Source organism: Vanellus vanellus (assembly GCF_965231255.1).
Source record: "Vanellus vanellus genome assembly, chromosome: 3".
NCBI classification, from domain to species: domain Eukaryota; kingdom Metazoa; phylum Chordata; class Aves; order Charadriiformes; family Charadriidae; genus Vanellus; species Vanellus vanellus.
The window spans coordinates 36,704,306-36,717,692 of record NC_138907.1 but is presented as its reverse complement, the minus strand read 5'-3'; the positions used below and the strand labels follow the sequence as shown (position 1 = coordinate 36,717,692).

Below are 13,387 nucleotides of genomic sequence, written 5' to 3'. Positions count from 1 at the left end.
CTAGCTCTATCCCATTTGAACAGAAGCTCAAGCCTACTGGTAGTGAGGTTGCTTGCAGTTTCTTGCTGGCAAAAATTGCACGATGGGGTGGTAAAAATCCTTTGAAAGGAGTGTAAAGGTTGAAGTAACCCTCTACGCTTGATGCATATTTTAACTTTGGCCTTTTGGAATGGAATGAGATTGTAGAACTAGGAGGAAATAAGGTTGCTATTTTTGAGCTTGGAGAACACTATAAGTGCTATCTCTGCCTTATTATCTATTAACAACTGTTTACAATGTGTAGTAACTGCTAAAGCTGGCTCTAGGGGAAAAACTGATAGAATGAAGCAAGCTGCCTTATGTGCAGCTGCCAACTTGAATATGTAATCACAGGTCTCTTGAATGAAATATAACTTGAATGTAGGAATGTTTGTGCTCAGATCAAAACCTTTTACCCTTCCACCAAAGCTGCTTGCAATGCTTATTTAAGAATGCTAGCACTCAAGTATTTAAAGAAACTTTTGAACAGAAGCCTTAGTTCTGAGGAACAAGGGGCCAGTTCCTTTCTACTCTCTTCCCCAGATGAGTGCAATGTTACTGCATTAAACCGTTTACATTTTCTGTTATACTTGAACCATGAATGCATCAAGGATATAGTGCTGGGAATGAAAGAAGACAAGATGCTTTTTTTTTTTTTCTTTCTTATGAAGAGCTTTAGAGCTTGATTAACAAGTTTAGTACTGTAATTATTATCAAAATAAAATGCTTGTTTCTCTATGTGATTACATTTGATTTATTTAATCCCTCAAGGGAGAAGCTCTGCTGGTAGCAGAACAGCTTGCTTCCATTCTGTGTATGTATCTAAACTGCAGGTTCACAGCTGTTCCACCTTTCTGACAAACTGCATGATGTCTTGTGCCAAAAGCTTTGGTTCCTCAAAGGCGGCAAAATGCCCTCCACGTGGCATGTAAGAGTAAGTGATGATGTTCTTGAAGATCTGTTTTGCCCAGGCACGTGGTGTATGTACTAACTCCTGAGGAAAAGCTGCAATCCCTGTGGGAACATATACTCCAACCCTAGAAGACATTAGTTAACTGCATTTTTGAAAGAAGTCCTTGCAAAAGTGTATAAAAACCTTCTGACTGGTAACTGCCACAGTCAGCTGGAGAACTTTCACCACAGCAACCCATTTTGTGGTCTGTACTTTGCTGAAGAGCTTCACTTGTATTTGGATCTCCTTGAGTTTAAGAATGTTATACACAAAGGTGTATAAAGTAGAGCCAACTTTGCACACGGTTCAATCTTAAAATGTTTCAGATTTTTAAACTTACCTTATTTTGTAATTTTGTGATACGTGGCAAGATGCCACAATTCTTGTGAAATTCAGAAATGAGCTAGCTCATGTGTACTTTAGAATTTATGGTATCAGAGTAACAAATGACTCTCTTGAGAGGAAAGGTAAACTGGTTCAGTCTACAAAGAGAAAGACACTCCTATTTGTTTGTATGATCAATCACTTCGAGAACTCTGCTCAGCAGCATTTTCCTGGTCGGCCTCTCTTATAGTCATCTTAAAGCCAGTGGCTGTTAGAAGGTGCTTGGTTTAAAGTACTACCCTCCCTCCAAATTGCTTCCTCGAGTTTCTGCTTAACAGTTGTAGTTCTTAGTTTATCCACCAGCAAGCCGTATCCTTCCTAAGTCAATTTAAACTTCTCTTAGAAATGCTCATGATTTTCTGTTTTGTTTTCGCTGAACTGAGTCACAGATTACATTTGTTTGGTGAATAAGTATATAGACCTGTATTTTGAACACAAACAAGACTAAATATACTTTGATAAGTCATCTGCATTATGCACCTTATGCAAATTATAGGTTCAAAAGAAAACTGACCCTTAACTATATTTATCAAAAGAAAATAAGAACTTGGATTTTTTTTTTTTAACTAGTTAAATTCGCCGTTGTAAGTGATCTAAATGTTTATATAGGCAAATGTGGTTCAATCTCATTTGCAAATCTGTCTTGCACCTCCCCCTTCATTACCTGGCATCAGCAGTTAGACGAGGGTCCTTGGAGAGGTTCTCCTTGTAGAATCGCATTGAGGACACAATGGAGGATGTCACCCAATAAATCATCACGTTGGTCAAAAGCTCATCAAGAGAGTATTTGCTGTTGAGAGAGAAAGATGAAGAAATTTCATTGGAAGCTGTTTCTCGATAAGCTATATTTGCCTTATGCCCTGAAGAACAGTTGTTCCCCTTGTTTTCAAGCAGCAAATTAATTGGCACCCATGTGACCGCAGCAAAATGGTCTGGTGCTGAAGCACTAGTTTGCAGGCAGTCTGCTGTAAGTTGAAACTACTAGTCATGTGTAATCTTTCATACTTAAAATTCAGCTTTGACTGGCCAGTCTTTTACCTGTTTCCTCTTTAGTTATCATCACTCATTCTTTCAACGAGTCTTCTCATGGAACAGCATCTGCTTTCTTACCTTTCCAAGCCTCCATCATCTTTATGCAGAAATGATTTATCTGTCCAGGTAGAGAATTTCTCCAGAATATATGCAGCAAGCCCCACAGGGGAGTCATTCAGTCCACAGCCTAATTCAGGAGAAGAACAAAACAGCTATTGCAGTTGCCTGACATTGCAATGCTTCAGTGGAACTTAAACTGGACTTTCTTGAATTCTTCAGAGTTTTCTATGAGAATTCAGTAGAAACTCTGTATTTTACTAACTCTGGTAGTACTTTATTCTTTAAAAATTCACCCCAACAGAATTTCAGCTGTAACTAACAGCACTACAGACTTGGGTAATTTCTATACAAAAGATGCAAGGAGCTAAGAAAGTCCTGTTGGTGTCTTGGTAACGTGTGGCAGAAGCAGCAAATTCAGATGTAAAGGGATTACACTCTGAAAAGACATTTCGGATAAACTATTTGGGAGCACTGTCCTGCTTAGGATGGATAACCAGAACCCTGAGTGCTGTTCATCACTTTTTACCTAATTTAAAGAGTGTTGTGTATCTGTTATCTGGTCCTGCCTTTGGGGGAGCACTAACAAACATTATAAACACAGCAGGTACAGAGCATATTATACCTGTATCCTTACCTGTAAAACAGGGATAGGGATTACTTCAGCAATGATAAGAGTCTTGCCTTGGGAAAATTCCTGTACCGTACCCTAGGCTGTAGTTTTACAGTATACTCAGTATTGCCTACTCTCAAGTGTATTTTAATGTGACTTTAGCACTGAGCGACTTTGTAGAAGATGATGCACAACATGGTCTCAATTTAATAGTGGACACAGTTAACGCAAAGTAAGTTTGTGCACTGGCAGTGCACATAGAGTAATTTACTACTGATGGAAGTCATGTAAATGCTTTGACCAGCAATAATAGGGCAGGCTAAAATGTGCCAGCTAGCATGTGTCCCATCTGGAGATGAGCATTTTGTGGGCTGAAAGCTGCCTCTGAACCACTATATTCAACTTCTATGAATTAGGTGCTCAGAAATACCAGTCTTGTTTGCAGCTGATTAGCCATTTAACCTGTACCACATCTTAGGTACCACAACTTGTGGTGAGTGAAAATACGTTAGCTTTGCTTTAAATCTGACTAGTGAGAACTAAACTGGTATGTAGGTAGTTCTTGAGACTGAGTAGGGAATACATTTTTTTTCCCCTATTAATTTTCTACATTTCACAGTTTTAGTGTGCTGCAAATCCCTGCTCTTTTTCCAGGTTGAAGAGTTCTAGACTATGTACAACAGTGCTTGTACAGAAGCTGCTCAGTCACTTCAGTCTTCCTTTTCTCCCCTTCATGTATTCTTCTGATTCTAAAATATATTTATGAAACAGGGTGAACAGGGGTGTGACACATTCTGAATATCAGAGATTTAGTGTTTTGTCTTAGTCTCATTTTGCTTTCTTTAAGAGTTTGTAAGTTTTTATTAAACTCTGAGCCGGCTGACATTTCAAAGCACTATCCATGACTCATAGATTCTATCGTATGGCAGCAGCCAAACTAGAGCCCATTGTGATTTTCTTCCTGTACTTAAATTGCTTTGGACTTTGTTGACATCAGTTTCTATTGGCCAGTTACTTAAGTGTTTTTGTAAATCCCCGCAGTTATCTTTAGATTAAACGAAACACTGGATTGCTGTCAAATTTTCACTTAACCATTAACTTTTTTCTGCAGAGAAATTAGGTTCATGTTGCAATGTACAGGTGCCAGCACAGATTTTTGTGATACTCTCCCTCTCCTGGAACTTGCTCACTTATTCCTATGCTTGGATTCTCATGTTAACTAGTTATTAATCCATGAATGTAATCCTTTTCTTCAGGCAGTTTAATTTCTTGAATAACATTGGGGGAGGAACTTCAACAAAACTTTTTTGGAAATGAAATATGTTCCATTGCTGGATCCACGTCTCTGATTTTTCCAGAGCTCTGATTTTTGAAGCATGATTTCCCTGTGATATTATCACCTGTAAAGCAATTCTTCTCTTTAAAATAGTTCTGCTTGTTTTCTGATCAGAGACTAGACATACAGGTCTTGTTTTTTCTGGGGCTACCTTCACTATTTGGCTCTTAAAAAACAAACAAACAAACCAACCCCACCCAACCCACCCAACCTGGTATCTTGTCTCCTTTTATTTCTTTGGTATTGTGATCAGTACGAGCAACAGAGTAGGCATTAGTTAACGTTTCAGTTTGAGTTTCTTCTTTTTCAGTGAATTGCCAGGATGGGGTGCTATTCATTCTATGGACGTCACATCCGACACCAGTCTGAGACAGCTCTGCTGTCTTTCCTGATTAGGGATTATTTCAGTGGAGGAATACCCCATAATCCTTACTAGTGGGGACTGATGCAAATAATTAATTTAACTTTTCTGAGATGGCCATATCTTTCTTCAGACTTCTTATCTACTGGCCTCACTAACTATGTAAGGCTTCTGGCTTTTCAGGTGTTAGGGCGGTGTCTACCTTTCTGCAAGTTTTACATTGCACTTGCTTATGATATTTTTCTTGTTTTCACCCACATTTATTTCTAGAATCTTCAATTTTGGGGCCCTGGGCTTCACTTTAAAAGGGTTTTTGCAAAGGGGTTCTTTCCCCAAGAGAAGTGGCATGCCATTTAAAAGACTTTCAAAAGTGGTGTTTGTAGTCTCCATCTTTTTTTTTTAAGCTGTTTCTTTGAACTTACTTTTACGCAGATCGTGTCCCCATGTCCTGCATTCGGTCACCAGAACTCATTGCTTCTCAAACACAGTTGGCCATGGTTGAACCACAGTTCAACCATAACTTTTTACATACCATAAGCAGTTAGTATATAATGTTCATAGTGACAAAGAGAAGGTTCATTACCTGCAGTGTCTGGTTTGGTGGCTTGGATGTGTAAGTAACCAGACTCTCGCAGAAGTTCATATATATTCTTCTGGAGGAAAGGGTATGTACGTCGAACATCTTCCCTAGTGAGGCCTACAAGCCATGGTACATAAGCCCCAAGCATCACAGAAATCATCCTTCTCAAACCTTGTCTGTTGATGAAGATGAGATTCAGATGAAGCCCCTTCACGGATCTAAAATTAAGTTAATGAATAGATGGTTAAATCAAGCCATCTTCTGTCTCTAGATTTTCTAGAAAATAAGTCTGACTGGAGCTGGAATAGAAGTATTTCACTGAGCAAAACACATGAACCCTTCAGGTTCATCACGGTTAAAAAAAATAATAAAATATGGGAGTTAGAAACAGTACAGCTGGTGCCATCTCTGTCCAGCTGTGCCACTGGTATGATGTTAGCTTTAGGCACTCAGTTTCTGGATGTGGCATACCCATGCTGGTAGCTCTGGCTGTTGCACTTGTGTCATTCTGTGCAGTAGGTAACAAGCTGTTTTGGGTATTTTCTGAAAAGCTTGAGTAGATCACACGTGGCCACACTGCTCTGGGTGCTGTGAAGCACAACTGCAATCGGGAACAGTGAGCTGCTCAGCCTGCATTCTGACTGCTTTAAGACCTTTCCCCCTGTCTCTCTTCTCTGACCTAAGTGTGGCTGTGATGCCCACTTTTCATTAAAAGCTAAACAATGAGCTGTGATGCCATCTTCTAAGGAAGGTATTGCGTTTCTTTTCCAGTCTCAACTCTGCATTTTAGATTGGAAACTCCTGTACTTCATGGTACTGCTCAGCTGTTTCAAAAGGTTGAGCTCCTTCCTTCCTTCTCTCCCTGCTTTTTTTTTTTTTAAGTTTCTCTCCTTCCTGATTTGGAATCATGATCTGTCTTGAATCAAAATATAGCAGCATGTACTTCCACAGCCAGTGAATGAGAAGCCAAACAGCATGGAAATTTAGGAAGCATGAGAACTGCGCCAATATCACTGCAAAGCATATGAATACAACTGAATGCACAGGGGTGGGGATGTCCCTGGAGGAAACAAAGCAGAAGGGGATGAGAGGCAGGGCAAACAAATGGCAGGACCACGACTGTGGAATCAGAAGATAGGGTAAGAATAGGAGGCAGCTTTTCTGCACCGATTCCCTTTGCTACTCACTGTGGCAGCATCTGGGCCATGTTTGTGGTAATACGAGATCCCCAGTCTCCTCCCTGTACGTAGTATTGCTTGAAGCCCAATCTGTTCATCAGCTTATGAAATATCCGAGCAGTTGCTATGGTGTCAAAGCCTGTAGATAAAGAGAAACCCTGTACAGAAGACCTGTTTTTCCTAGCATTCATACCCTGGCCCAAAGACTGTGGCCTGACAGAGGCACATGAGTGTGCTGCTGTGTGAAGGCGCAGTGTGCTATGCTGCTGTGCCTCACTTCTTGGTGCTAAAGCAAACACAAGATGACAGAAATTCAGTGGAAAGTGGAGAAAGCGGAAAGCAGACCTGGCTCCCAGCTACCATTGCCTTCCAAATCTCCCCAGCTAGCCCCAGAACCTCAGCCACGTGAGTGTAAGTGCAGAGCCAAGCATCTGCATTCACAAACTGCAGTGCCCAGGGAGCCCAGGGATGGCTGGGGTGTTACTCCAAAAACCTTGTGATTCCTGCAGAGTCTTTTCATTGCTTACCTTTCTGGTGTGGTGCCTCCGAGAAGCCGTAGCCTGGGATGGATGGGCAGATGACCTCAAACACCACGTCACCCTCGTTCAGGCCATGCCTGGCTGGCTCCGTGAGCAGAGGGATGATCTTGTAGAACTCGTAGAAGGAGCCGGGCCAGCCATGGACCATCAGCAGAGGTTGAACAGCTCGACCGTGAGGGACATAGGATGGTTTCACGTGGATAAAATGGATATCAATCCCTGCCACACATCCAAGACAGATAAATTAAAGCTCTGGTTCCATCACAGTCTCTGCTCTCTACTCTGAAGAATGAGGGTGGCAAAATTGTAATTAGCATTCATAGCAGAACTTACACAATCAACCCATGGCAAGAAGATGCCTAGCTGAAAGGGGATGCCTGGTTTTGTACCTCTGTCTCATCTTTTTCATACAGACAGAGGTATTGATCCCAGCCCCAGATATTGGGGTCACAGGAGACTGAGCATCCATCTCCTGAGAAACTGGTCTCACAGTATAGAAGTAGGACTATACTTAAATGAATAGCATAATGCAGGTAAGACACATGCAAAACCATGACAAAATTACAAAATATGTGGGTGATAAAAAGAGAAACATGGAAAAGTTAAGTGCAAGATAGAACTTTAACCTGCAGATCACTTACCCAAAGTCTGGCTAACTTCACCTGGCTAAACTGAGTGGCGGTGGTGGTGGGAATTCTAGCTTCAGAGTCTGGGTAAATTTTGCAATTTTCAAAGGTGGCTTCAAGGCAATAGCAGAAGAAAACCTCATCGTTAGTTAGCACTGGTTCAGAGCCAGATGAAGCCCATCTTGAAACAGACCTAATCTTATTGCCACTCTGTAATGGTCTTAATCTATAGAAGGCTATAAATAATATAGCTGCACTAGTGATGTTTCACTCATATCACTAAGCTGTCATGCATACTGTTGTCTTAAATATTGTAACCTCTTAAATCTTCCCCTTCTCTCTGTACATTTCAGAGAGACCTGCTCAAGCCACAGAGACCCCCTTACCTTCAATAGTGGTTCGGAAATGAGGATATTTGTTCAGGACTTCCACTTGCTTACGCCAGTCAAACTGGTTCCTCCAGTAGGCCACCACCTTCCTCAAGTAGCTGGAGTTGAAGCCATAGTGGAAGGCGGCCCCTTCCAGCGGTGGTGCGTAGCGGGCCTGCTCCAGGCGGCGGTGCAGGTCCTGCAGAGGGGAGCCCTTCTTGTGAGGCTGGCCACCTGCCCGGGCATGCCCTACACAAGGGCGGGCATGGATGGGTTCTCCTGGCTCTGACGGCTTTTGTACCACTATCTGGGACACCACGAGCCTGCCTGAAGCAGTGACATACTCTGCATGACCCCCTGAATCATTTATATGGGGAATATATTTTTCTACTAGGGCACCCAGGAGTATCAGGTCCTACTCTTGCCTTGCTGCTGACTTGCTTTAGGGTTTTTGGCACTAGGAGCTTGCTGGGACCACCAGCTGGGAGAAGAATAAGAAGCTCAGCCCAAGCTGCTGACTGCTAGTTGGCCAGATAATTAGGGACAGGCATGTAGGGACAGAGGTGCTGTGTCTCAGTGAAGACCCTGTCCCTCTTCACCCTTCCAGCCCTTCCCCCTGTGGAAGCCCCTCACTCCTGCCCCACCGGTGTCACTGCTGTCCCAATGCCCTCCCACCCTGCTCCACCATCCACAGACCCACAGCATCATGTAATGGTGCTAGGTAGCTGCACTGGTGTATGTAAGTGCCCTGCTGCCAGCCCCAAGACATCACCTCAAAGGAGTACGGTGGGTGATGGACTGGCTCCACCTTGCAGCTTTCTGCCCCTCCCTACGTCCAAGCCAGCAGTACCTCGATTTCTTTGTCAGATGTTTCAATCTTGAAGGGACGGATACTTTCATCTTCTTTCCCTTTTAGGGGTCTTTCACCTGAGCCCCACCATCCATCACCCATTTCAAGAGTCTTGATCTTGTGCCTAGACCTCAGCCAGAAAACCAGCATCCCTCCAACCCCCAGGGCGGCTGCAGGGACCAGGACTGCATTCTTCTGAGAATATTCAAAAGACCTGGGGAGGCATAAAATTGCTTGTGTTCAACAACAGAAGTGGCAAGGATAAAGGGACTATGCAGAAGCTTGTATTCACATTGGTTGGGCCTGAACAGTAACAAATGCCTAACAATCCCATGGAGTCAGCAGGGGCTGGGGGGTTTTGTTATTTTTGAAGATCACGGGCAAGACTTGGGGCAGGGTTACATCTATCAGTGCTTCTTAGGGACCTCAAGTACTTGCTGATCAGGACTTGCTGATCACAAGGCTTCCTTGTCCCTCTCCTTGTGAACCAGGGTGCCCTGGGGGACAAGGGTCAACAGGATATGGGCCAGTCTATTTTAAGGCAGGTGCTGGAGTGAATGGGATAGTAGTGACTGGACTCCTACCGAAATAAAAACTGCACAGACAGAATGGGCTGAGGAGCAGGAGCAGAGACAAGGGTCTTCAGCTGCTGGAAAGAGCTGGATGTGCTGGATGTGCCGCTCTTGGCAGTGCTTTATACATAGCTCCCCTACAGATTCAGTCATCTTTTTAGGGCAACACAGGTCCTCCACCATAGCTTTCCATGGGTAAGGGTTTTAACTTTCTGTCTGGTACCCCTGTTTCTGTTCTAGAGAGCAAGGTTTCACACTTTCTTGAGGTGTGAGAGCTAAGTCACCAGAGTTGGTTTTAACACACATGCATCATGTTTCAAGACCATTCAAATGCTTGAGCAATCAGTCCTAAATGTAGTGTACCTTCCCATCCCTCTGACCTGTGCCTCAAGCTCTCCAGCTTCCCTTGGGGATTAGTAGAGGTGTCTGGGGCTATTGCAGGGGGCTGCAATGGGACTGTGAATGAAGATTTTGTTGTTGTCATACAGGGTAGGGAAAAGACTGCACCGTGGCCCAACTAGTGTGCTAATAAAAAGTGGAGGCCTCAACACAGAGCAGCTATTTCACTCACCTGATCCGGGATAAGATGGTCTCCCTACAAAAGGAGGGGGAAAAAAAAGATTCTTACAGTCTTATAGTGTTATCTGAATGGTACCAACCCTTGGGGATGGTGCAAAGAATGTCACCTACCAGCACCATTTACTGCCCAGCCAAGGGATCACAAGCTGTTTAGCCACCTGGCAACATCTGCCATTATTTTTCCTACTTTTTGGATGGCAAAGAAAGATGGTGCACTGCCTCTGCACAAAGAGTCGGTGTTTCTGGGCTGTGTTTTAACTAGATAGTTTGTTGCCATAATATTCCCTCCTTCAGAACAATTTAGATAAAAGGCACTAAACAACCGGGTAGGTGTCCTTGCGGTGTTTCATCCTACGAGCGGCTGTGTTACTTCAGCCAAGAAAATAGTTTATTTTGACTGCTGTGTAGCGATAGGTGCGCAGCCTTGGCAGGGGACTTTCAAGCTCAAGGGTTATTCTGCTGCCAGCCACGTGCTGCAGGGCTGGCAGGAGGAGAGGTTTGTGGGACCTTTCCCTGTTCAGAGTTCAATGAGCTGCTATATCTTTGCTACTTCTAACTACTCCTGACAGGATACCAAGCTTTTAGGACTCATCTGCCTGCAAGAAAAAGAAAACATCCTCCTTGGCTCTCTTTCAGCCGGGTAGATTCTCTTGCAAGAAAAGCACAGTCTAAAATCTAGCAAAATTAGAAGCAACAAGAGAAAGTCTTTTCACTCTTCCTTGTGGAAGGCTGCTAGATTAGGGAGCCACCTTGAGGAAAAAAGAATGAAAAAAAAAAGGACATGAAACTCCATAAAAAACCAAGTTCGCTGCATGTTTCTTTTTACATAGTATCGTTTCCCACTGCTGCCTGTGATACAGAACCAGGTGCCTGTACTGGAGACCCCAGAAGTTGCCAAGGCAATTTGGTAATGATCTCTGAGACAGTCTATGTGTGATTTTTAAGGGGTTATCTCCTTAAACTGCTCCCAGACAAGGAAGAACAGGCCTCCTAAGAACAAACAGTGTCAGCCTCTTCCTCCCTTGAGACTGAGCAGCTTATGCAACAGGTAATAATATACCCCTGCACTCACATCCCGCAGTTTAGTGAGTCAGAGGCATGAAACCAGTTATCATGGCAATAGCACAAACTCAGCACTGCTAACAAAGCAAGCGTATCCCAGAAGCAGCTCTCTGAGCGACACAAAACAAAGCTCAGTCTCATAAAACCTCCTCCGCACTCATGCTCAGGAGAACTCAGCCACATGCTCCCACCCTCCAATGGCCTGGCACCCCACAGGGGCTTTCTCCCGCCCCAACCCTGGGGACCCCCGTTCGGAGTCCCTCCTCCCTGCGCCGAGATCTCACCAGGCGTTTGGAAAGAACTCCTGCCACATGTCTGCTCCTCCTCACTTCGCCGCTGCTCCTAGCAAAGCAGCCCAGGTGTCTCCTCTGCTGGTTTCTCCTCGGCAGTGACGCTCTCTCGGTGACAATGCAAGCCACATCATCTATTAGTGCCACCTATTGCCTAAGCGTGCAGTTGCAAATTAAGTTCAACAGAGGGAAATGCAAAGTCCTGCACGGGGAGGGAACAGCCCTGTGCACGAGCACAGGCTGGATGCCAAATGCATAAAAAGTAACTCTGCAGAGACTGGCCTGAGGTCCTCAGCTGAGCCTGAGTCAACGAGGTGTCCTTGCAGCACAGGCCAGCTGTGTACAGGGCTACGTAGCAAGCACATTAGCCAACATGCTGAGTGAAGTGACCTTTCGCTCTCTTCAGCACTTGTGAGACTACAGCTGGAGTGCCATGTCCAGTTCTGGCCTTGCTGGTAGAGGAAAAACTCGAGAGAGCCCACCTTTGGTGGTATAGGGACAGCAAGCTACCAGGAGACTGGAGCACGCCCAGGAGAGACCTGGGCTTATTCAGCCTGGAGAAGAGAAGGCAAAGGGTGGTGTCTTACTACAGCTACCTGGGGGAGAGTGTAGGAAAACTGGACCCAGACTCGTCTTGGAGGAGCAACAGTTGAAGAACAAAAGGCAATGGATGCAAATTGCAACAAGGGAAATTCTGGTTAGATATGAGGAGAAATTACTTCACCATGGAGGTATTCAGACACTGGGACAGGGGCCCAGAGAGGATGTGGGATTTCCATACTTGGAGGCATTCAAAATTTGACAGGAACAAGGAAGGCAATGAGCAACCTCACCTATATGTACCTGCTCTGAGCAGGAGGTGTGATGAGCTGGCCTTCAGGTGTCCCTTCCAACCTGTGTGTCATGCGGCCTTATTCCATGTGCAGCTGTGATTTGCAGCAGCCAAAACAAAAAGGAAAAGTTAAGTTTTTAATTTGCCATGGAAGTCAATGCTGTGTTTTAGCTCAGGGAACTAGATTTCATGTCCCTCATGGTCAGTAAAATCTTACTGGATAAAGGCTTCTCCTTCCTAAATTGTTGCACAGTGTCCTTGCTGTGCTTCACTGTAGGAATAGCGAGGTTTTACTGCCAGAGGGAATGATTCCTATCTCCACACAATGCTCAAAGTGAAGTAGCATCACCAGTAAGATCTGTGGTGAATAGGTCTCATACTGCTGTGAGTTCATATGCAGCCACTGTGCCATCAAAAAGACCCATCAGGAAGAAGAGCTTGTAAATCCTTCATGTGGTTGAAGTTCAATTTATTGCTCCACCATAGCTATTTCTGGTTATGTCTATCTGGGTTTAGTTAGCTTTAAGGTCCCATTTCCCAAACAAAATCAGGTCTCTTGAGGCATCTTCGAAGACAGTATCCCTGATGGCAGAGGGACTATAGTCAGAAGACTGGAGAATTATTAGCAATAAGAGGAAAGAGTTACAACCCATGTGGCAGGTAGCTGAGGACCCCTGTAAGGTGTCAGGCTGTGATGTCACCAGGAGACAAAAGAGACCTTGGGAATATTCTATTTCTTACATAGCAATGGGAAAAAACATGATGTCTGGCAGAGGAAGGTCTGGCTTAAACATCTGAGAGTGAAATTATCTATACCAGGAATGTGGAAAGAGAGTCAGCAGAGGTAGTTAAGGCTGCAGAAAAAAAGATACAAGTTGCTGCTCTCTAAAAGATTTGGGAGAATCAGAACAGCTTTTGCTTAAGATACAAGGGGACACACCAAGCCCATTAAGACCCTGGGGCTAAAAGGCAACAAAACCCCACTGATAAATCTGAAAGAGCTGAGATGCCAGGATCCCATCTACTGAAATGCAGGGTATGTGCAGGAGTTTTGTCAGAGTGCTGGTGGGCAGAGATCAAAGTGTCCCAGAGGAATTCTGACTTGGGGTGCTGCAGCAGCTTGTCCAGGGAAAACAAGGGTTTTTTCCCCTCTCTGTC

General features: G+C 44.2%; 1 protein-coding gene across 1 annotated transcript in view; it reads right to left on the bottom strand.

Annotated features, from left to right (window-relative positions):
• Positions 1 to 726: 726 nt before the first annotated feature.
• Positions 727 to 13,387, bottom strand: part of LOC309669896 (epoxide hydrolase 1-like) — a gene marked incomplete at its 5' end in the record, with an annotated part of 40,106 nt that continues 27,445 nt past the window's right edge. The window contains 9 exons of the mRNA XM_082480692.1: positions 727 to 1,055; positions 2,019 to 2,144; positions 2,465 to 2,573; positions 5,337 to 5,551; positions 6,521 to 6,650; positions 7,039 to 7,269; positions 8,063 to 8,243; positions 8,895 to 9,108; positions 10,038 to 10,061. Coding sequence (XP_082336818.1) covers positions 854 to 1,055; positions 2,019 to 2,144; positions 2,465 to 2,573; positions 5,337 to 5,551; positions 6,521 to 6,650; positions 7,039 to 7,269; positions 8,063 to 8,243; positions 8,895 to 9,108; positions 10,038 to 10,061 — 1,432 coding nt within the window. The 3' untranslated portion in view covers positions 727 to 853. The remainder of the gene's footprint in view (positions 1,056 to 2,018; positions 2,145 to 2,464; positions 2,574 to 5,336; positions 5,552 to 6,520; positions 6,651 to 7,038; positions 7,270 to 8,062; positions 8,244 to 8,894; positions 9,109 to 10,037; positions 10,062 to 13,387) is intronic.